The sequence below is a fragment of the Anastrepha ludens genome, chromosome 3 (assembly GCF_028408465.1).
Source record: "Anastrepha ludens isolate Willacy chromosome 3, idAnaLude1.1, whole genome shotgun sequence".
Classification (NCBI taxonomy): Eukaryota; Metazoa; Arthropoda; class Insecta; order Diptera; family Tephritidae; genus Anastrepha; species Anastrepha ludens.
The window spans coordinates 85,576,138-85,601,282 of NC_071499.1; the positions used below are offsets into that span (position 1 = coordinate 85,576,138).

At 40.0% G+C, this 25,145-nt stretch overlaps 3 protein-coding genes across 4 annotated transcripts; 2 read left to right on the top strand and 1 right to left on the bottom strand.

Annotated features, from left to right (window-relative positions):
• The first annotated feature begins 199 nt into the window (after positions 1–199).
• On the top strand, positions 200–17,608 carry LOC128858348 (protein lin-9 homolog). Its single transcript, XM_054094534.1, has 2 exons — positions 200–456; positions 15,362–17,608. The coding sequence occupies exon 2, from the start codon at positions 15,397–15,399 to the stop codon at positions 17,371–17,373; it is 1,977 nt and encodes a 658-aa protein (XP_053950509.1). The 5' UTR covers positions 200–456; positions 15,362–15,396; the 3' UTR covers positions 17,374–17,608.
• Positions 3,031–11,602, top strand: LOC128858345 (WD repeat-containing protein 7). Of its 2 annotated transcripts, none has more exons than XM_054094531.1 (2): positions 3,031–3,494; positions 5,608–11,602. In XM_054094531.1, the coding sequence occupies exon 2, from the start codon at positions 5,626–5,628 to the stop codon at positions 10,081–10,083; it is 4,458 nt and encodes a 1,485-aa protein (XP_053950506.1). In that variant the 5' UTR covers positions 3,031–3,494; positions 5,608–5,625; the 3' UTR covers positions 10,084–11,602. The 2 variants fall into 2 exon arrangements, with proteins under 2 accessions (XP_053950506.1, XP_053950507.1); XM_054094532.1 differs by lacking the exon at positions 3,031–3,494 and adding an exon at positions 3,501–3,595.
• LOC128858347 (translation initiation factor eIF-2B subunit epsilon) lies at positions 17,525–20,156 on the bottom strand. Its single transcript, XM_054094533.1, has 7 exons — positions 19,980–20,156; positions 19,722–19,846; positions 19,465–19,656; positions 18,552–19,405; positions 18,272–18,496; positions 17,896–18,182; positions 17,525–17,840 (listed from the first exon to the last, which is right to left on the bottom strand). Exons 1-7 carry the CDS (start codon positions 20,073–20,075, stop codon positions 17,616–17,618), a joined length of 2,004 nt encoding a protein of 667 aa, XP_053950508.1. The 5' UTR covers positions 20,076–20,156; the 3' UTR covers positions 17,525–17,615.
• Between the last annotated feature and the right edge of the window lie 4,989 nt (positions 20,157–25,145).

Genomic DNA, 25,145 nt, shown 5'->3' on the forward strand with positions numbered 1-25,145 from the left:
ATTGACTGAGACCGAATTAACTGTCCACGGAACGAACACACAAATTTCTATTTATAATCTCCCGTTCGTTTAAAATGATAAGGAACACGCCTACAGTATGTTCACTCTCTGAAATGCTGTATTGATATAGAGGAAATTCTTTGGAGTATATAATTTTATATTTTAAAATATAATTCTAGTGGCCCAAAATTGTATTTCGGTTTTGCGTTAAATTCATAAGTGGAAATATCTAATTTTAACAGGGCAAATCATTATTATTTTAAAAACTTGTATGTACTCAAATGCATCTCTGCATGTGCACATTGAACATACCATTAGAAAAAATAGAAATGTCAATGATGGCGATTAATTTTGTTTCAAACACTCGTTTTTTGTGGATTTAGTTAATTTTTTCGAAAAATTCGTGGAAATCAACAATTTAAAAGTAGTAAATTCCGTTGCAGTTGTGACTGAGAGGTAAGTGTGTCTATTGTTATTATTATAGACATAAAAATGTTTTATCTCGTTGGTGTTCTTACAAAACGTGCAATAGCATTTGGATTTTCGAATTAACAAAGACAATTTGTAAATTCACAGTGCCATAATACCGTCTTGATTTTACTTTTCTGTTTTTACAAAATTCATTAGCTTTTGTGTAGTGGCATTCAAAGAAAAATATGCAAACTATCCTCGCAGTTAACGATAAAAAGTATGGTTTAATTAAGACGCACTGTACTCCTGTACTCTATTATCCCAGTTTTTTTTTTAGTTTATATCACTATCAATATGTATTTTTAAAATGAAAGTCAGGCCCAAATGTCACAGGCGAAGTGAGGTTGTGCCATTGGATCTTTGTGGGTGTTGGGTATTTCGCTGGATTGTTTCATAAAGTAAATCATACATACGATCAGCATATAATTCAAATGTGTTATAAAATGTTTACATTTGATGCTGTTCTACCAACATAAAACGTGCACAATATACATAAATACGTATATAATTTTGAGATATGTTGTTGTAATAACAGCATAAACATTCCCAATGAATGTTTCAGGAATGCTGCTGGACTGAGACTTCTTGGCCGGATAAAAATCCGGTTCATTCCAGTAACGAATAATTGGCTGTAGTAGGAACACCAAATCCTGATGAAGTAATAACTGTTGTTCCTTAAAGCAGGGTGACGCCAATGCTGTCGGAAAGTATAGTTGGTTCACCTTACTGTGCAGTTGACATCTTTTCTTAAGGCTTCCAGTACAGTATCCCGATAAATTCCCTTCGAAACGTTTCGGATCATTTTCATGGATGTTGGCAGCATTGATATAAAACTTCTGTTTTGCTAGTAATAATAAATATAATATGGATGCATATGAGCACAGCTATGATGTTGTACTGACACATACATATATACGAATGTTACTTGTAAAGATTTGAATAATAAAATAATTGGTGAATATATCGACGTTATAGTCGCAGTATATGTATCAAGAGCATCTATTAAAACCGTGCATTTATGCATCCCTCTTCAGTTATGTATGTATGTATGTTTCTTTAATATAAACTTATAATGTACTTTATCCGATTTGTCAGACTATGTATTGCTTATGTGCATATCTAGAAGTAGTAATAACAATACGTTTTTTTTTATTTACTTCCTTTATTTTATTTAATTATAAAAACTTGTGTTAAAAACATAAAAACATAGGAATATATAAAAACATAGGTCCAAAACACCTATTTAATTATTAGATTTAATTTGCATGACAGATGGAAGAGATATTTGTAGTAAAAGGCTTAAAACATTTTTTTTTTTTGTTTTCAAGTAATTAGGATTCCAGTTGGAGTGGCAATATATATAACTAGCGCTTACACGCTTTTTGGGTGCTTGGCCGAGCTCCTCCTATTTGTGGCGTGCGTCTTGATGTTGTTTCACAAATAGAGGGACCTACAGTTTAAAGTCAACTCTGAACGGCAGATATTTTTTTATAAGGATCTTTTTCATGGCAGAAATACACTCGGAGGTTTGCCATTGCCTGCCGTAGGGCGACTGCTTTTAGAAAAAACTTTTCCTTCATTTTGGTGTTTTACGGAGACTCGAACCTACGTTCTCCAAATTCCGAATGGTAGTCACACAGCAACCCATTCGGCTACGGCGGAGTGACAACACAAAGCGTTCCATGGGCTTGAATACTCGGCCGTACTGACACTACTTAGCAAAAAGCTCCTCAACATGTCATATACTCATAGAACTACATTAGATTAGATTGCTTCGAGTTTTGCACTTCGACCTCATTGTATTTTATGCCCTCTACTCTTCACAGTACCTCATCCAGACCCAGTTCCCTTATTCAACTTAAGATAGAGCTGGGCTGAATTGAGCGTATGTGACTCTCTTTTGGCTGCAGTTGGCCGAGATATCTCAACCTTCTCTGCGTTATAGCGCCACTTCAAGGAGAAGGTGCATTGGAGTCTCCTGAGATTGGTCGCAGAAACGACAAGAATCAGAGGGTCATATCCCGATCATGTGCATTCGACTACTGTGAGAATACCCGTGTGCATTCTCAGTTTATCCTTGGGGAGAGTTATGAGCATTTTTTGTTTTTACATGTATGGGAAATGCTTATGAGCATTTTTTTTTGTTTTTATATGTATAGGGAATGTTAATGCTGCTACAACAACAGCAGCAATAGATATACTCATTAGGAATATTTAAGGATACAGTAAGAAAATCAAATGATATAGAACGTTTAGACGATGCTGTAATTTTTTTATCAATTAAAGATTTATAACATAACTTGATCAGCATAGGTTATCTGCCTATGTAAAGAAGATACATAAAAATTGTATTACCAAAAGAAAAGGCAAAGGCGATGTAGTCATATTTTTCAATAAATCTATAAAGTATTAAAATAAAGTTTATAATTTATAATTTTACCACCTTAGATTATGTGCGTTAATATTTGTGTGAATATGAGTAGTCTCTAAGCTGTCACAATTAACTTTACGTTTATGTGTATGAAACAAAGCTCGGCTGCACACTGTTGAACGTAACAACGTATCTCAGTATGCTTTGTTTGCTGTTCGTTGTCGGTTTTGACATTTAACACGCAAGTCAATCGATAATTTTTCTTCTCGGTCGATATTTTCATTTCTTTCCCGAGTTCAGAGACAATAAAAGGTTGTAGAAAAGTAATTTTCAGTGGAATTTGCAAAAATTATTTCGTTAATTGCACGGTGACGGGGTAATAAATACGTAAATGCATAGAATAAACATCAAGACAAGTTGAGGAGTGCAAGAAAGCTAGAAAAGCTGAAAGAAGAGGAGGAGGAGCGGAGCATACTGCGCGACATTGAAGTTCCATAACTGCTGCAACTGGCGCTGTCGCTGCGCTGCTGTTTGTGTGTCTAGACGAGGAGGAGCGACGAGGGAGCACAAGGAAGAGGGCGAGAGTCGTTGTGGGACACGCACAGCCGCGGAGGCGACGGAAGGAAGCAGAGTAGAAGCGGACAATTGCGATGTTAGCACAAGAAATTAATTTACTTTGGGAGTGTGCAACCATTACGATCGAACACATTTCGCCACACACATGATTTCATATGTGCACAATTTACACATATAGTAAGTAAACTGGCTTACAATGAAATAAACATCTGGGAGCGAACGGAGCTGAAAGAAGGTACCAACTGCTGTCGCCACTATCGCGAATACGCAGTCCCGCTGCACGCCTAATTAACGAAACTCGTGCTTTTGCATCTGTTTTGAGATGGTTGAATGTTTTTATGCAGTGTTAAAAGCTCGTTAGACGGCATCCTAATTTTGCATTGTTTTGACAAATTATTGAAAGTTTTGCTCATTGTTTGGAAAAAAAAGTTCCATAGTATATAACACCAAATGAGTCTAAAAATGTAGTGCCAATGGAAAACAATTTTGTTGTGCGTGCTAAAAGGGGAGAAAAATATAGTAGTATACCAAAAAATATTTCTTTAACCCTATCCATTAGCGTGATCAATGAATTGCATATATTGTTTTGCCTTTGTTTAGATGGCGTCAGCGTTATACAAGTCCATGACCCCATTTGCAATAGAGTAGACAACTTGTCGCTGCCTTCATACGCATGTATTTAAAAATACTCGTGATCAAAACAAGGATCCGCAATAGGAAAACATTATGATGCCACAATTCTTATATATCATATCACTGAAAAATCAAATCAAGTTGTAAAGAATTTTTTTGACACGACCTTTTCGCAGTTGTCTTTATTTATTCAGTAAAATAAAATTCCTTTCATTTAGTTTATTAAAATGCATTCAATCACTTCACAACGGTTGAACGAAACAATTTAAGAATAATATCCAAAAGATTATTAATTATTAAGATATTTCTCATAACTGTTATATAATATCTATGTTTATGGATTTCTGATGTTAGTTTGCTGGTATCACCATGTCTTTATTAAAACTTATTCCAACGCTGTTCTCGAGTTTGACTTCGTTAAATTCCATAATGTTTGGCATCAATTTCGCTACTTTGTTGGCGTAAATTACACATCTACTATCTAATCAGTTCAAATGTTCATAAATAATTCATAATCTATTAACTATTCGTCTTATGAGTCGTTTTGTCTACCTTGTTTTCATGCGATCTATAGATATTATTATAAATTAATGAGCCAATTTTCCCTAAAAGAAATTGTAAATCAAATGGCAAACTAACATACACCGTATACATATTTGTTACGTGCCTTTCGACATATCTACAAATACATTAGTATGTTTTCACATTTTATCGGATGTCTTATCATTCGCAGCAGTTTTCAGTGGCAACTTTTTAGCTATTATCATTTATCAGCTTTACCCGAATCGCCGAAATGTGTTCGTCGTCGTGATGGAGACTTAGTTGTACCTTCTAAGTGATAAATAAAAACAAGCGTGTGGTAGCGTTGGTAAAGGCGAAGGCGGTGAGGTGTACTTTTAACTTCTACTAACCCACGACTGCATGTATGCTAACGTATCACGAGTGGAGAAAAGTATTTCTTCGAACTTCGATATGGAAAATAACGTTTGCTTTTATGATAAATATTTACCATTCAGTTATCCGCCATCAGCGGTAACCGATTTTGTTTGTGCGTTACGTACCGACAGCAGGACTGCGGTTCGAGCACACCTCGTTGCAAGGTTTTTCTGAGTATTTGGGAGAGGGGGGCTTAAAATTGTAGTTAATTTTCATTTTATTAAAATTCAACTCATTTGCGCCCCATTTTAGTTAATAAATTGTAGTAAATAATAAATTTTAGTATATAATGCCTTAATATGTTTTCCGAATTTTAACTACTTTATGCATTTATGCTCCACAATAACTTTTTTATGAATAAAAAAGCACTATTTTCGAGATCTAGAAACTTCACAACTTAAATGACATTATTGGCAAATGTATCTAGTATTTAAAAGGGTAAAAAAAAACAAAGGTCCTACACACGACGTATACACCCTTATGACTAGAATGTAGCCACACGCGTCTAGAGAACGAACAAAACAAAGTACACTTCACGGTTGTCGCATTTATCACCGTCGTCGCCAAAACATTATCCAAATACACTTGGTCGATTCTCATGTTATCGATTTTTTTTACAGCGTTTTCGGTATTTCGACATGGTCAGCACAAATCTTGTGGTACCGGTGGTGCTTTGGGGGCCATCGGCGCCCACACACTGCGTGTCCAGTGTATTTCTGTCAGATGATCAATCAACACTCGTCACCGGTTGCTATGATGGGCAGATCTGTTTGTGGCAAGTTGACCCTGTCACCATGAAAATGTCACCTCGTTGTCTGCTTGTTGGACATTCGGCGCCAGTGTTATGCTTAGTGCGTGCCTCCGTACTGCCCGATAATAATTTTCTCGTCAGCTCATCGGAGAATGGTGAAATGTGCACATGGGATCTAATCGATGGAAAGTGTATGGAATCAGTGAAGCTGCCACAGGTGCACACTCAAATTCAGAGTTACCATCCCGCTAACAGCGATGATGTACGCCTATTTTGCATAGGCTATTATCCCGAAATAATTGTAATGGACCCGTTCAGTTTGGAAATCATTTACCAGCTAAGTTCGAAAGTAAAGCCCGACTGGATTTCGGCACTGCATGTGCTACGCCCCATGAAACGCAAAGACGATGTTGTCTTAGCAATCACAACCACAGGCACAGTGAAAGTTTGGACCCTAATCGGCAATGAAAATAAACATGCCGAACCGATTTACGAAAATGAATCGAAGGAAATTCGTTGTTTGAACGCCATCACCATGAATTGCTGTGCGCAGAATCAGCGCACTGTGCTAATTGTATGTACCAAGTACTGGCAGATTTATGACGCTGGAGATTTCACGGTACTTTGCTCAGTCATTGCGCCCACGCGGGAACGCTGGCAAGGTGGTGATTTTATAAGTTCAGATCGTGTAATGTTATGGACCGACGAAGGCAAAGGCTATCTCTACAAGCTTCCCGCGAATTGTATACCCGACAACAAGGAATTCCACGCCAAATCAGTGGTGCGCGATGCACCTTATTTGTATTACATACTACAACAGCCTGGCGACAAGGTCCTGTCATGCCCGCCCGCCATGAAACTACTACGTTATCAGCGTGAAGAGGGCAAAAGTACACAACATTATTTATTGCGAGGCGATTCTGAAGGCTATATCTCAGTATGGACCGTGCCTGAGGTGCCACTGGATAACATTAGCATTTTGCAAGCGAAGCAAATGCCACCAAGAGTGCTAAAACCCACTGTCTGCACATCGTTAGTAGAGGCCTGGTCTATCATGGACCCACCGCCTGTGGGTATACTCGATCAATTGTCACGTATTACGGAAACACCCGTCAAACTCACCTCAAGTATTTACCTGCCGCAACAGAGTCGCTTGGTAATTGGACGTGAGGATGGCACTATAGTTATTGTGCCCGCCACTCAAACGGTAATGATGCAACTGTTGGTAGGCATTAAGCAGAATTTCAGTGATTGGCCTTCACATCAAATACTATACGGTCATCGTGGACGTGTCAACTGTTTGCTTTGTCCATCACTTGTACATCCGCGCTACGAGAAATCGCATTTATTATCAGGTGGCGTCGACTTTGCCGTTTGTTTGTGGGACTTGTACAGTGGAAGTCTCTTGCATCGTTTCTGCGTGCATGCCGGTGAGATAACACAGTTGCTGGTACCACCAGAAATTTGCAGTAATCGCATCCTAAAATGTATCTGCTCAGTGGCATCTGACCATTCGGTCACACTGTTAAGTTTACAGGAACGCAAATGTGTGACACTTGCGAGTCGCCATCTCTTTCCGGTAATAACCATAAAATGGCGCCCGCTCGACGACTTTCTCATCGTTGGCTGTTCAGACGGGTCTGTATATGTGTGGCAAATGGAGACGGGCCACTTGGATCGTGTGTTACATGGCATGCTGGCAGAAGAAGTGCTTCTGGCTTGTGATGAGCAATCTGCCGACGATGGCAGTGGTGGACACAGTGGTGCAACAGCGGCCACATCAGAAATGGGCATGGCTAATCCGGCGGTACACTTTTTCCGTGGCATCAAGTCGCGTAACATGAATGCCATACGTCATGCAACCCAACGCGGTATCCATCAGCTTCAACAGCTGCAGGGCCACAACCAAGGCAACTTTGATTTCTTAATGAAACATCGCAGTAATCCGCTGGTGATACAAGGTCTTCGCACCAATCCTAAAGATGCAGAAAGTCATATACTATTTTTTGACATTGAAGGATTAATTTTCGAACTCCATAGCGAGGAGTACGCCCAAATGACACCAGCTGCATTGGAGGCACTCGGTGTGGTGCTAAACAATCAAAAGGATAAAGCGGTGCATATGGATGCATCCAAAAAAATAAGCGATTTCTTCGGAAAGGTGAAGAATAAAGCAGGTGACATGGAAAAAATATTAAAGGACAAAGATAAACACGGCCTAGTGCAAAAATTCAAAGAGAAGACGGAACAAATGGAAAAGAAAGTACAGGCGAAAGTCGAAAGTTTTCAGAAAGTCGTGGAGACGCAAGAACAACCAGACGATTTGCGCAGTAAGATTGCTTCTAAGATGGAGGTGACACACGTTATGGAGGTTGCGCAGCTCCTACTTTCCCTCTTACACTCGTGGGGCTTGGATCCGCATTTGGACAAGGTGTGTGAATCCCAGTTGGGCTTGTTGCGCCCCATTGTGCCTGTTTCGTTTGGGGTACTATCCAAAGCAGGATACATGTCGCTGCTGCTGCCAACCTGGCAGAACAATTATCAGATACCGGACAATATACCACCCACTCCCAGCAGCTCCAAGAAGCGCGATATTGCGCCTGAATTGCTGCGCCAAGAACAGCTTACTGCGGTTTTTACATCCCGATTGCACTGGGAATTGAGTACGACGTTGACATCGAATCACATACTAGCGCTCGTAGCTATGTCAAACACGTTGATGTCGATGTGCGCCGCATCCTTTCTTCCAGATAGCGAAAAAAGTAAGAAACTACAGCGCCTGGCCCAACGCACCGATTCAACATTAAGCAACGAAGAGGAGCGCGAGGAGCTTATAGCCCACCATACATCGCAAATTAAACAGGGTTGGAGTTTGCTGTCCACACATCATTGCTTCTTGTTGCCCGACAAAATCGAGGCATTAGAACCACGCAAATTCAAACGTCCACAAGTGGAGGCGATGGCCAAGCGTTGGCAACATCACTGTATCGAAATTCGTGAGGCTGCTCAGCAGATTCTACTTGGCGAATTGACACGTATGGGTAAGAAGGGCCGCAAGCAACTGGTAGACAGTTGGGCACAGTATTTACCGCTGTATACGCACACCGAACCGATCGTCCAACCTCAGGTGCTGGCGGCAGCACAAGGCAATAGTGGAAATGGCACGAATGGGCATAGCGCTGCGGTCGACAATCAGGACGAGGAGTACGAGGAAGAGGAGGAAGAAATTATACGCAAGCCGTCTAGTTTGTCTGAGTTGAAGCGCAAGCAAACCACGGCAGTAATACTGTTGGGCGTTATCGGTGCAGAGTTCGGGCAGGATATTTCGCAAGATTCACCCCAGCGCGCCAACGCTGATCGGAGGAAGTCCTCTGTCGCGGAAGGTTTCGGCATAGCCAACAACTTGGCGCGGCTAACATCTATGGCACTGGCGCATCTACTTTATGCGCCGCCATCACAAAAACTACCAAAGTATACGCCGTTACGACGTGCTGCAATCGACCTTCTCGGCCGTGGTTTCACCGTTTGGGAGCCATACTTGGACGTAAGCAAAGTGCTACTAGGTTTGTTAGAGATCGCATGCGCCGGTAAATCGGTGCCCAATCTAAACTATAAGCTACCGCTTACGCCACAGGCGGATGCATGTCGTACCGCGCGACATGCGTTGCGGCTCATTGCCACAGCAAGGCCTGCTGCCTTCATAACGACCATGGCGCGTGAGGTAGCACGTTACAACACTATGCAACAGAATGCGCAATCCATTAATCAACCGCTAACGCAGTCTGTGCTTTTCAAGGCCAAATCGGAGATCTTACTGTGCGTCGAAATGCTCATTGATAAAATGCAAGCGGAAATCGCCAGTTTGCTAGTCGAGGTGATGGACATAACATTGCATTGTGTCGACAATAATGAATTAAAGTCACGCGGCCTAGCCGAAGTGTGCCCCTCGGTTTGCAAATTCAATCAGATATCACACTGCGCGCAAACACGACGCATTGCCGTTGGGGCACACAACGGCCACCTAGCCATCTATGAGCTACGCCAGAACAAATGCCAAATGATACCGGCGCATACACATCCCATAACGTCATTGGCTTTCTCGCCTGATGGCAAATTCCTTGTATCCTATTCATGCAGTGAGAATAGACTATCGTTCTGGCAGACGAGTACCGGCATGTTTGGTTTGGGAAATTCTCAGACACGTTGCACCAAAGGATACTCAACAGCACCCATACCTGATGTATCGCGCCTAAATCCGATGCGGCTAGCCAAGCTGGTGTGGATCAACAATCGCACAGTGACGCTTATGCTGGCCGATGGCTCGGAGACACGCTTCAATGTGTAGGCAGAGACACAGATCGTGGGAAACGAAAGAAAAATAAAGATAAGGACGGCAGCGATCCAGTAAAAGCTGTACAAGCAATTAATTAGGGATTTCGATTAAGGCGCTTCTATTGTGCGTACGAACGGTTGAGCGGGCGGACAGTTTTGCGTACAACGGGGCAAGAAGGAATAAGATGTGGAATATACGAGTATATACGAATTCAGCGCTAGTATTGAAGATCATTTTCAAAATTCAAGATTTTTTGCTTTTAAGTGTACGGCAAAATTTAACTTAACACGCTTAATGGTTCCTAAAATGGCTGAAAGCGCTTATAAAGTGTATTAAATTGTAACTTTTTCCAAAAATCCAAAAAACCAGTCACATATCCTCAATTTAATTCATAGCTATAATTTGTTTTCTTTATTATTCGTTTTACTAAATACACACTGCATATGTGATTTTCTGAAACTAATTTAAAATTATATGGAAAAATGGTTCTAGAAAACATTTTAAAAATTTATGAAATGTTACATAGGTTTAATCTACATCTAACTCCCTTTTGACCACTGTTCGTCCGTGCGGGATGCATGTCGTTTGTGTTGCATTTTCTAGATTGCGGTACATCCACACATAAATAAGTGTATTAATAATAGGGGGCTAACGGTGGTACGCACATACATATTTGCATAGTATGTCTACACAAATATACACGCATACATACATACATACATACATATATGTTGGTTGCATTGCAGTACTACATAGAGAAATATTAAATAAAAAGAATGGATATAAACTATAACATTACGAAACTACAACAACAAGTGCAAATGCAAACTGTATTTAGAAACAAAAATAAGAAAAACTATGATATTATAAAAATATCTTAAACTATATAATTGAAAAAAAGAAAAGAACTACGATACTAGTAAAAAGAAAAAATACCCAAAAAAACAAAACATAAAAATGTAAATGCTGTTATTAATATTTGTTAAACTGTTATATTATATTTACATACATACATAGTAATGAAATTTATTTTGCTGTTTTGTAAAATTAATTTTTAAAACATTTTACTTCGTTACTTTCGAAAAATAAGCAAAAATATATGGGAGAAAATTTATGTTGTGGAAAATAAACGAAAAGTCGGAAGAAACAAAAACAATAAATGATAATATACTATACATATATGCAATTAAAGCAAATATGCATGCTATGCATAGGTACATATATTTATATATGTATATACTATATATATAAATTTAAATTAAATGTTTTAATGAATTAAACCCCGATTCTCCGAGTGTTTTTTGGAGCTATGTGGGAGACGTACAACCAGCCGGGTTGTATACAATCAATCGATCGCCTCCCCGTATCCACATTTGAAAATTACCTTACTTATACTGTCGAAAATATAAAAAAGCTATGTATTAATGAAATTAAATTAAATAAATTTAACGAAATTGTATTGTGCTTACTTTTAAATGTCCCTCAATAAAAGTATTAATTAATTATACCGAAAAAAACGGAAGTTAAGTGTTTGCATCCATAATTATTTTAATTGTCGAATGATTCATATTGTGCTATGTTCGCTCGTTAACGGAATTAGCAACCACCAGGAATAAAAATCAAGGGAGTTATCAAGAATCGTCTCCCCAAGGAAATTATAACCAAAAATTATAAACAACTCAAAATTTGCAATTACAAGTAGCGGGTCATGTTTGTGCTTTGTTTTTAAATAAATTGAAATTTTATATACCCACATTAAGGAGTAGAATAAGCTGGACTGGAGAATCTAATTGCAAATTGCAACTTTAGCTAAAACTAACTTTGTTGACAAAATATTCGTTGACTTCTTAAACGTCAGCTGCGCAGCATAAGTGCTAAAAATATTCTTCGGGTTATTGATACGCATCACAACCGAAAATCGTTCATCGTTTGTACGCTATAATACAAAGCATCGCAGTAGTATCAAAAAATTACATCGCAGTGATAAATTGCAAAGTGACTTGTAGGAAGTCAGCCATGCTTACAGATACGGTTCCCTCGTTTGCTGAAAAAATTTCAAAAGTTGAAAAGTTTTTTTAATTATTTCGATTATTATTATTATTTCCTATGGTTCCAGAGAGGGACAAAGGATCTGCGCCTTTTCTGGTTAAATTCGCGGTGTGCGTTTTCAAATCCATCCGTATCAAAGTTTTCAATAGCCTTCCTCGTATACGGCTGCCTTGTTAAGTCGTCATCTTGTCTACGAAGAACGCGGCCAATCCAGCCTCATTGTTTTCTGCAAATCTTAAGGGGTATTGGGGTTTGCTGAGTTGTTCTTCTCAAATCAGCATTCGAGATTGTGTTGGGCCACAACATTTTCAAGTATTTAGAGAAGTGTGCAGAAATGGCTATCATCTCTTCTTCGTGGTGAAATCTATTAACAGTAACTCATTATATGAAAATGTGACATTCCCATGGTAGTCGGTTCTTCATTACCGGAATGACTCGGGTTTTTCCCCGGCAAAGGGCTGCCGCCCCAGTAAACTAGCCCTGTCTAGTGAACAGTCTATCACCCCACCCCTTACGTCACAGGAACAACTCCTCGCAGCAATCTTGCTGCAAATACTTCTCCTCAGAGCTGGTGTCGAATTCAATTCAGGGCCAGAAGTATTCTATTGCTAAGTATGCCATAAACGGCTCCACCCGAACTCCGCCTCGGTGAGGTGCAACAAGTGCAACGGGTGGAGCCACCTTAAGACCTGTTCAGGCCTTAAGTCCTATAGGGAGTGGTCCACACGGTATGTGGCCACGTGTTGCTCCTGCCAGCAGGCGTCTGTTGCCTCAACGGCTACTACCCCCTCTGATAGGCCGGCACCTCCAACCGCCACCACAACCCATTCCTCCACTGAAAGGAACCTATCGGAGCAACACAACTCCCCCGACACATCTGATCCTCTTCCCTTCAGCTCCAACCCCAGTGCGGGGACAAACCAGCAGCTCTTCGTCCCCCGCACAGTCTGCTCCGTGTGTCAGACCAGAATACCCTGGAACCTGGCATCAGTCAAATGCAATTTTTGCAATGGCTGGTGTCACTTTCGGTGAGGTTCCGGCCTGCGCTTTAAGGTCGACGAGATAGTTGACTTCATGAGCCAACACAGTATCCCAATAGCTGCTGTCCAAGAAACGAAGCTGCACTCACCTGGGATGGCTATAACGTGCACAGACATGATCGCGAGCGAGACAATGGTGGTGGCCTAGCGTTCATAGTCCACCACACAGTGCAGTATCGTCTCATTGACGAAGGGATCAACCGTAGGGACAGCACCTTAGAATGTCAAGGTATACATACTCCCTGTCACCTGCTGCCCGGCAGGATATCTCCTTGACATAGGTGCGCTCATCAGAGGTGAAAACCGATTGGTTGTAGGTTACTTTAATGCACATCACGATCTTTGCCATTCAAGCCTGCGAAACGATCGTAGGGGACAGCTACTGGCAGAGCAGATAGACGATTCGACATTCAGCACTGTGAACGACGACGCCCCCACCAGGGTAGTGGGCAATTGCAGCAGCTCGTCTGTCATAACAATTGCTAGCGCTGGTCTGATAAATAGCATAACCTGGCGTCCTATGCTATCGCTTGCATCAGACGACTTGCCCATTATCGTCTCGATTGAGAGACCCGCCGTCTTCGTTTCCGCGAATCACCGATCCTATATTAACTTTAACAAAGCTAATTGAGTCGGCTTCGCGGAATCCACCGAAGACACCTTCGCGGCTCTTCCCAGCCCTACTGATGTGCGCGCAGGCGAACGCGCATTCCGCAAGGTGCTCACAGCTGCTGCGGCTCAATTCATCCCTGCTGGAAGGCTCATGGACATCCGTTCCAATTACCCAGCCGAAGCAGCCAGTTCAGCAAACGAGCGTGACCACCTACGCCAGGTCGATCCCGGGGATTTCCGCATAAGGGATCTCAATTTGGAAATCCGCCAGTTGGTAGACCAATATAAGCGGACCAAATGGATTGAGCATCTGAAGACCTGCAATTTCACCACTAGTGTGAGTAAGCTCTGGTCCACCGTTAGGTCTCTGTCGAACCCGACAAATAGATGCGCGAGCTATCTTAGCCGACTTTTAACACTGCATCATCCTTGACAAGGGGAAAGCAGGGAGAGTGGTCCCACTACGGAAACCTGGGAAACCCGCCAACCAAGGGGAATCTTATCGCCCGATAACTCCTTTCCCCAGTAGTGAAGACGCTTGAAGCCCTTCTACTCCCACTCTTTACGAAACATCTGACCCCAGCTCCACATCAGCATGGCTTCGGTCGAGGAATCTTCAACTTTCCCCACTAAGTCCACGGCGACCCTCTTTACCACCTGGACAAAAGAGGTCAAACTGCCTCTCAAGGTAAAAGTCGATGACACACCAATTCCGACGGTAAACAATCCCAAAATTTTGGGTGTAACCTTCGACAGCTTGCTCTCCTTGTCTGCGCACACAACCGCAATTGCCGCGAAAGTCCAAAATCGCAACAAGGTCCTCAAATCGCTTGCCGGCAGCACTTGGGGCAAAGACAAAGAATTGTTGCTATCGACATTTAAGGCAATTGGCCGGCCGGTTCTACACTATGCTGCGCCTGTCAGGTCGCCTGGAACCAGTGACACGCAGTGGATAAAGCTGCCATTCGGACAGCGACGAGCTGCCTCCTGATGTCTCCAATACAACACCTTCACAACAATAACAACATCGCTAACGAAGTCGGGAGTAGAAACATTTTTTTTTTTTTTTGAACAAAGTTGGTTTGCTATTTCGCTTCGGGTATTTGCCTTTGTTTTGATCAATCTCGCGATATCCATTAAGAATACCTATTGCCAAGGCAGCTGATTTGGTTTTTTCTTTCGTCATGTCCATGTGGCTGTCAGCACAGAATGAAACAAGGCGAATTCATTCTTTGTTTTCTACTTTGCCGTGACAATCAAACGTACAAAATATTGTTGTTGGCCTAGTGCCACCTCCTTTAATGAATGTGCCTTAGCTTTTGCTTATTTTTACCTAGAGAGTAGTAATTTATTGAAAATTTGATTTTTTGTTAGTTGAAAATTTTGTTTTCTAAAATGTCGCGTTTTACCGGAAAATGTGCGATATGTTTTGTGTTTTCGTAACAAGTCCTTCGTAACGTCTCGCAACTGATTTGAATAAAGCCTCTCAAATACCACTGTAAATAAGTTTATCCAAACTTCGGAATTATCTCTGTAACTGTCTCTACAATTAAAAAGTGCATTAATTAACCAATTTTTCGCCATTTCAGATTACGTACTTTTGGCGTGTCACTTCCGCTTCAAAATGTCAAACGATTCGGAAACGCTGTCGAAGAAGTTACGCAAAGCTTCGAGTCCTACCTTCTCCGACGATGAACATATCGAACCGCCCGCTTTCAGTTTGGCAACCTTGGGACTGCGTCGTGTCGGTTCTGCACCACCACCCAAGCCACAGCCACAGCAGCCTATACAAATGTTAAATGCCCGCGGCATGCCTGCCCGCATACGAAAGCGGAATAGATTTTTCTTCGACGACGACATCATCAATGATGACAAACCACTTCGAATGAGTCTCTCGCCACGCAAAATGCCGCTAAAGGCGACCGCATCGCCCCACAAAACCCCTACGAAGGTGTTGAAGAAACGTAAAGGTGTTGTCTCACGTTACATGCGTTCGGATGAGAAGAAAAAAAGCGCTGAAGTGACCACACCGACGCGCAGCAGCCATACAAGTGCAGCAAGCTTATCGGCAAACACAACTCCAAAGTCCAGTACTCGCCACAGTGGTATGCCTATTGCCGCGAGCAGTAGCTCCGCCGCAGTGACACATATTATCCCCGCTGATAAGAAGATTGGCCAGAGCATCGGCTTGCGCTTGCGCAATTTATTAAAACTTCCGAAAGCGCATCGCTGGGTCATATTCGAGTGGTTCTATTCCTTTCTCGATAAAGCACTTTTTGAGGGTGAGAATGATTTTCAAGTGTGTTTATCGGAATCTTTCCCGAATCTCCACACACGACAACTGACGCGGGCCGAGTGGCGTAAGATACGTGCATTGATGGGCAAGCCTAGACGTTGTTCGCAAGCATTTTTTGTGGAGGAGAGACGTGAGTTGGAACGTCGACGTCAAAAGATACGGTATATGCAAAGCCGTAAATCGGGTGACATTAGAGATTTGAATTTTGTGCGTGATTTGCCGGAAAAGATCCCGTTGCCACTGCCCATCGGTACCAAAGTGACAGCACGATTGCGTGTACCACAGGATGGCATTTTCAGCGGCACTGTAGATGCCTACGATTCAATGAATTCTACATACCGCATCACGTTCGATCGGAGCGGGCTGGGCACACACTCAATTCCAGATTTCGAAATCGTCTCAGAGAACTTTCACGAAATGCTTCCACTGCAGAGCATTGCAAGGGATAATAGGCCGAACTTGATGAGCGTCTACAATGGAGTCAGCTCATCGCCATTGCGTAGTATGCGCAACGTTCGCTCTGCACTAAATATGAATTTGAACAAAAGTGATCCGGTGCTTGCGCAGGAGGTGATCGAAAGCCCATTCAAGGACCCGGTGTTAGGACGCGACAACATTAATGGCTACCCGGCCAAGTTGCTGGAGACACTTGTACGTTTGAAGCGTGCTCTAGCCTCAAAACGTTCCAAATTACAACGACTCAGCGAAATGAACAACGAGGCAGAATTGAAAGCTGCGCAACAACTCACCGCTGCACATAATAATTCAAATTCATCCTCAGATGAGTCACAGAATACGACCGAGGCAGTACCACAGTTGAGTGATGAATTCCAAAGGCGTTATGCCTCAATTGTTATTTCAATGGAGAAAATGAATCGCGATATGCAAGACTATCTGAATGATGTACAAGCATTTGCAGGCGATTTAACACGCGATCCACAAGTGCAAGCAATGCTGGCTCCCTCGTACTTGCGTGAAAAGTGCCGTGAAGCAGCCGAGGACGCAGTGCAGCGGAATAATCAAGGCACGGTACAAAATAAGAGCGTGTTGGGGCTCATCAAAAATCTTGCAACGGTGCTGCTAGTCGCCTCTCATTTGGGCAATGATGGTAATTCGGTGGAAGTTTCAAAAGTGCTCGAGGGCTGTATTGTAGAAGTGCGTTCCAGCTTGAGTGGCGTAAATGTTGAAACGTTTCAGAAAAACGTCCAAATACATTTGCATCATGTGCGGATGTTAGCTGCTAACAATAATGTAATTATGGGAAATTCGGCCATATCAACATCCGGTGGACCAATTGATAGATAAATTTTTAATAATGAAAAAATACGTTCTCACCTCACTGTCAGTGGATAATTAGAATGGAATTAGCATCCTATAAATAGCATTCATGATTTAATTTGATAAAAATGTATTTTAACAATAACAAATGTGTAATTTAGTTTATTATAATTTCCTTCAGTTTATTGTTGTTTTTATGGGTTATTTTGCGTATTGAAATATTCCTTATTTATAAACTTAAATAAATTCCTTAACAACTAAATAGTGTTCTAATCACTTTCGTCATCATCATCATCGCCCTCCTCCTCTTCGCTGGATTGATTGAGCCATTCGACAAGCTCTTTTAGACTCTGCCGCAAAGCACGGTGTTCGTCAGCATCGAGTTGGGCATACCATGCCATTATAGCATTTTCGGTTATGAAATCCTTGTCATATAAGTAGTGTACCACTTTTGAAATTTTGCTATGCACATATTTGTTTTCCTCATAGACGTCCTATGCAAAATAACAGTTATTAAATTTCAATTTTTTCTATATAAATATAATATACTTCTAGTGCCTTGAGGCATTCTAACATAGCGCTTTCCGTCTTTATATAATTCGACATGACAGGCCCCAAACACTTCAGTACTTTGTTGATGGTCAGAAGAACGTTTTGATTTGGCGGCTCTTTAATAACTCTCAGACTGAATATCGCTTTTGCCACATAGAAATTCACTTCTTTTAGCGATATATTGTATGCGTACCGAGATGAGTTGATTTCCAGAATTAGATAATCTGGATTGGACATCCCTTGGAAACCACGTTCCAGTGTATCCATTACTTCTGCCAAAAAAACTGCAGCGAAGCATTAGCAATAGCAATAATAGCAATAGCAAGAGGTAGTATTAGTGTGAGTAGAAATTTAAGACAAATCAAACGTTTACTATTTGTGTCGTCGATGAGTGGTGTGACCGCACGTGACTCGTCGTCATCGCTACTTGATGTGTAATCGCTGTCATCGCAAGTAGTTGGTAATTTTGTCACCTTGGGTATCCCAATCGCAGCGGCTGGCAGTGCATCATCTTCGGAATCGGATGCACACCCAATTATTGAATCTTGCTTATCATCTACGATGAATGAGTTATCTCCCAGCTTCTCCAACATACTGTCTATTGAAGTAAAATAAAATGTAATTTTGAGCGAGTTTTAAAATTACTTACTTACCATATTCATGAACTGCATTTTTCACAACAACGCCTTTAAGAATCTTTCCAGATGGTATACCACATTTTGCGCCCACTACTGTGCCCTCGGCAAGAACGACCCCAGCTTCAATCTTTGTGCCGAAACCTACTACACAGCAATTTAGCTGGCAGCCATCCGCAACATTTACGCCATCCATGACAAAAGCGTTTAAAAGCACACAATTTTTGCCTATTTTGCAGTTTTTACCAATAACGCTGCACCGCACAGTTGTGCCTGCTTCCACATGGCTACCCGCTTCCACGGCAACATTTTCCGTCAACGCCGCTTTTTTGACAATTGCCCGAGGACTCTTGTAAATGTTATTCTTTAAATAAACATATTGTTGCGTGGCGCAAGTTACGCCCATATCGGGTACGAGTGGGTACGCCCAGCGATTCATAATATCCTGGCTAACCAAGGAGTATGTAAGCCAGTTATTTACTTTACGTGCATACTGCCCACGAGGCAATAATGAAGCATATAAGCGATTATTGAGGATTTCCTCGTTGATTAGAACACCACGCACGAAGTCATCGCGTGTTTCGAAATCAAAATTATCGCTGAACAAAGACAACATGGACGGCGAACCGATAGCCATTTGCGGATCCATTATATTATGAAACAGTGTAACTTCGGAGTTATGAAGAAAAACTTCCAGTGGCACCTCAAAATTGGACTCTTTTCCATGCAGACTCAAGCGCTGGTGATATTGAAGCCGGTTATTTTGCTGGTCAACAGCAATCATTATTTCATTACCTGTGCGAACATTGCATGGTGCGGCCTCTTTAAAGATCAACGTAGCTGCAGCGCCTTTATCATATTTAACAGTTTTTCTACGAGAGTTGTCAATATTAGATATATTTTTGTGGTTTATGTGCTTTTGGTATCTTACTTGTGCTGCTCAAATATGGGCCGCAGATCTGCATTGGTCACTGTGTCCGCACCAAGTAATATGAAATTTCCACGTATCAATGCTTTGGCGTCCAAATCGCGCATAGCATCACCAAAGCAGATACAACCTTCTCCACCAATCACGCGCACTGTCATATTTACTGACCAAGAGCTGGATGATGCAATGCCATTTCTAGAAGTAAAATTGTTGTAATTGTAAGTGGCACAGTGAAGCGTTTTAAATAATTTGTCAATTACTTAATATGTTCTCGAACACTTTGCAAGTGCAAACTTGAGTAGACGAACACTTCTTCGATGCCGCTGCGATTGAGAGCATCCAATGCGTAATCTAGGAGTGGAACATTTACCAAAGGTAACAGTGCCTGAAATCAAGTGCGCCAAATATATTAAAAACGTGACTGTCAGGAGGTACTCCAATTTTCTATATTGTTTTCAGTCATTCCAGCGCCACGTTGAAGTTTTACGCTGCTTTCGTTGACATAAAATTCTACCTACCGTGGAATTTTCAGCCGAAAACGGTTGTAACTGGTACTCATTATTATCCGCTATAAGAATTGCTTGAATAACTTCCTTTTCCTCAAATTGATTCATGTTGTAGTTGTGTGCAATTAAGAAGTAAAATGAGAAGCCACTCGGTGAATGAATGAAAAGTAAAATCGCTTAGAGATGCTCTGAGAGTCTCGATAATAAATTTTCCTTTGCGCGTCTGTAATCGATTTTTTTAAATAAATATAGACGATACAATTATCTAGTATGCTTTGATGATATCGGGTGTCTTTTTGAGAGCTTAAGAATTTCAAATGATGATCAAAAGCCGAAATATTGAAAAATACTGAAATGATATTTTTATTATAATCTGGTAGTTAGTTTAATAGCATACATTTTTTGAATGTGACATCCGACATATGTCTGCCGCGGCTATGAGTTACCTAGTCTATTCGATCAGTCTAATTTCGACTACTTCTTCCAGTAAATCTGGCCGTATGACGTCAATGGTGGCTTGAATATTGCAATAAATGGATTGCTGAGTCCGCTGTATAGCTAGTTGTGGCATTTTGTTTGAACAAAATATCGTCGATGTTTAGCTGATTCATTTTTGGAAATGGAAATTCAGTCAGCATGGCTCGATATCGTTTGCCATTCACCGTCAGGGTAGTCTATAAACGCGCGAACAAATTTATTTCCTTCAAAGTATGTATATTTCCACAATGTGGAAACGTTGTTTTGGCTTTAAACGATTGATGGTGACTTGCCAGACTTTACTGAACAGAAATGTCAACACAGTTTTCCATTCTCAGCTGTCAAACCACATTTATCGATATAGATATTGTTTGTAAAATTATTAGTTATTTATTGTGGCCCAGTTTTTCGGGTTTAGGTGGACTTTGTTTGTCCTTTAAGTTTACTTTCAAGGAAGTTTAGGGCGAAGTGTCATTAAGTTATCACTACTGCAGACTATTTTTGATGATTGTTTGGTGACATTGACAACGAAGCGTATACACTTTCTACTATGCCTTTAATGGGGAGAGAAACTGTTGACAGCTGAGACGTTAATTGTTTCATTTTGATTTGTCGGAATTACATTTTGCGTGTAATTTAACGATAGACAAAGTGTAACTATCGACATTTTAGTTGCTGGTTAAACAGCCGGACAAGAAAAATTCAACTGAAAGCATTCGATCTGTTTGTTTGCACCCCGTATATACAAATTTATTTAAATCTACTAACACAAAAATTATTGCATCCCGCAGACATTTCTGTAAAATTGTTTCTAGCGCTTATTTAGTACGCACATTTTTTGAGTAATGGCATTGAATGGGTAAACAAACATGATCTGTTGTAGTATCTATTGTCATACAAACTCGCACGGCCATGAAATCTTATAGAAAAGCGGCCCTGTACTTTAAGTTTTTGTTTAAATTCAAACTTCAGTTAAAAGTACATTTATATATGCAGTAATTAGCAATAAATCCACAAAATTAATCTACCCGTTCACATATGGCAGATTAAGTGCAAAATTGACAATCAATACTGCTTTGAGAGAATTTTCTTCATAGAAATCATTTTGGTGGAATATTTCGGTGTTTTTGGTTTCTTTAATTATTATAAACGATATGAAGAAAATATAAGGACAAGGATAAGCTAATTTAATTGCGCAATTGGCTGCTAATAATAAACAGTTGGGGAAAATCCATATGCAACGTTTACTGAGTGGCAAAAAATTATGGCAGCAATGCGCATGGGATATTCTATATTACATTTTATAATAAATAATAAGAGAGCAAAACGTTTATAGACACACGTTTTTCTCTGTAAAATAAGTCCATAATGAATAATATTTAACAAAAATTTTATTAGAATTATGTTTACAGACGGGTTTTCTTTGCCGACATCCATTTTATTTAGTTTCTTATTTTGATGTCTCTCCTTAGATTCGTAATAATTATTAACGATAACACAGAAACACAGGGTTGTATGTCAAAATGTATCGTTATTATCTAGGATTATTTTATAAACTCAGATTTTGGGAGAGAAATTTTGTATGGGAAATCTCACTTTTTACTCGTAATTACGGATTTTGAGTTAAGCGCGAAAAAGTAGATAATCTACTTATATGTGAACGTATTATAAGTGAGTAATGTACACGGTAAGTTGTAATTTTTTTAATATTGTAATTTTTTTACTGAGTGAAAAATTAATTTTGAGTGGCGAGTCTTTATTTGACCTTTATGCGCTTCATTGCTTGTCTAGCTCACAAATTTTAAATATGGTTGACATTCGATAGTGCGATTAATGACCAAAAAACAATTTGAATTTTTATATGGTTTGTACTTATGGATTGAATCCCAATGTACAATAATTTTAATTTGCTTGTAAATAAAATGGATTGTTTTTATTTCATAAACACTTATGTAATATGGATTTCATTATAACTTTTTTTGCACGTTTTTTTTTTTTGAGAAAATATTTAATTTTACACGATTTTTTAAAGGTGTGGAATATATTCCTAAATCTACCATATGTCGCATGCATGTTTTTATGAGAATTTTGTCTGCGCTTTTCAAAGGAACGCATCTACCGTGCAAAACTCATTCTTGATTTTAATAAGTAGCTTCACCCCGTAAACTCTTTGCCACACAAAAACAAAAACAAAACATTAGGACATCCGTGCACTTTGTAACTGTGAATTTGGACTAAAATCTAATTTTGGTGTGAAACTTTTATATTTTCATGAAATTTAGATAGTTTACTCACCATAAGGAAAACGTTTTTTTTATTTCTACCTTATGTGAATTTTTTCATTTACATAATATTTTTTGTAAATATGTTAGCTTTAAATCAGTAAAATGCCCTATTTCGAAATGTTTTTACAAAAATTTAAGGTGAGCTCTCTGGTCACATTTCAAACATTTTTTGCGAAAAACACAATATTTATTATTTTAAAATAAATTACATATTAATACTCATGCTTAAATGAATACACAACAATTTTTTTGAAATAAAAAAAGACGGCGCTACAGCGGTTCAAACGTGGGCTCTTTGATTTTGTGCCGAATGTTCAGTCTCTCGTAATCAATTGAAATCAACCATACAAATATTTTTCATTAAAATAAGTTAATCCACTTTGCACTTACCTATTTAAAGAAGAAAAAAAAAACCCAAAAAAAGGGAAAATTTTATGTGAAAAGGAAAAAACACACTTTTTTTTGTAAACAAATTGATCAAAACAATGTCTTTAGTGATAATCAATAGAAAATTTGAGGTACATGCAAACTCCAATATGTTAAAGAATATCCCTATAAAATTTTAATTGACATCTTGATTACTTTTTGAGTTATATTCGACAGCGCGTAAAAAAACGTATTCCAATTAAAGTTTTCGTTCTTTTCATCTTCTTTCGAAGTTCATCACTTCTCTGACTTTATAGGGAGCTTTTAGACTGTCTATTAACCTTAAAACCTTGAAAAGATATTTTTTAGAATGTAAATAAATTTTTAAAGCAAAAAAAATGGAAAATTTGAAAGTGCTGGGGACAGCCCCTCTTAAAATCCCATTTTTGCGAAAAAACATCTAGATTTAATCTAATTAAAATAAATAAATATAATATATAAATATATATAGCGAAAACGTCTAATGAAAAATTATTCACGGCCGAAAGATAACGAATTTATGTATGGTACATAGTTACCTCAAGCCTCCACCTTTAGGCCGGATTCACACTATGATGCCGATCACGGTCCGCTCTCGGTCCAGTCTCGGTCCGGTAAAATATTCACAAACGAAAAACAATGACTGTATTCACACTATCCGTGCTGTTCAAGTTTCGGTACAGTCACACTCCAGCATCGATCAAGTTCGAAGAATATTTTGCTGGAGCGTGATCGAACTTGCCGCGACTTGTACTGATAGTGTGAATAACGTTGCGTTCTCGGTTCAGTCTTTCGACAATAGCAAAGGAGTGCAGATCGAAGTTTTTACAATGACAGCTGAAAAATCTTGGTTTTTTGAAAAAGGTAAGTAATTGCATACAGGATTTATTATAAATTTTGAAGTTTTATTCAAATGGTGAATAACTAAAAAATAACGATCAATATTAAACTTGGATGGATCCACATTCTTCTTGTTCTTATTTTTTTTTTTTTGTGGTTGTTCAGCTTTGTCTTCTTCGTCGAGCAGGATAGCCATAACGGCTAAGTCTTCAAGATCAAAATTGAATGCCATTTTTTGGCGAAAAAATACACAAGATCTGTTTTACGTGTTCACGCGACGAACGATGAATCGCGACTGGACCGATGTAAGAACACAAATGTAGATGACGAAAGATTTTACCGAACCGAGACTAGACCGAGAACGAACCGTAATCGGCACCATAGTGTGAATCTACCCTTAAGCTTCCAAGTCTAAACAGCCAGTGTCGTACACTCGCTCTTGACTCCAAGCTCCATTGGAAGCTGCACATAGAAAACTGAGTTAAAAAGGCCAGTATAGCCTTCTACGCCTGTAAATCTATGCTCGGCAAAAAATGGGATCTCAAACAACGTGTCGTACTTTGTGGTTCTGTCAATTTTGACATATGGTTGCCTAGTTTGGTGGGTAGCTCTTCAAAAGGGCTACAACACTACTAAACTAAAAAGAGTGCAGAGAACTGCATGTGTGGGCATCACTTGTGTAGAACATGTCCCACTGCTGCTCTCAACGTCTTTCTGCACTTACTTCCCGTGGATCTGCATAGGTTGAAGAAGATTGGCCTCTAGAGGCAACTTTCTGTAGGGCATAGTAGGATCTTGAAGCAGATCTCCCCTTCCTTCTCTGTACTTCGCACTGATCTCTCCATCCGCTAACTGGGTTTTATGGGTTGTGCTAGGGCTATCTCTCCGAGCAGGCAATATTGGAAAGAGGGGAGAGTCGGCACGGACATAGGTATATCTGTTTTCACTGACGGATCCAAGATGCAATCTGGAGTGAGAGCGGGGGTTTTTTCTAAATCTAATGCTTAGGGATCGTTGTTGGGAGGGGGACATTAATATTTTTCCGATAATCAAACTGCGATCAAGGCCCTGTTCGTCGCCGTATTGCATCTCTCTTCTGGTGAACTCCTGTAAGAAGGTACTCAAACGTTTCGAACGTGCAGGAAACAAACAAAAAATGAAATTGCCGATG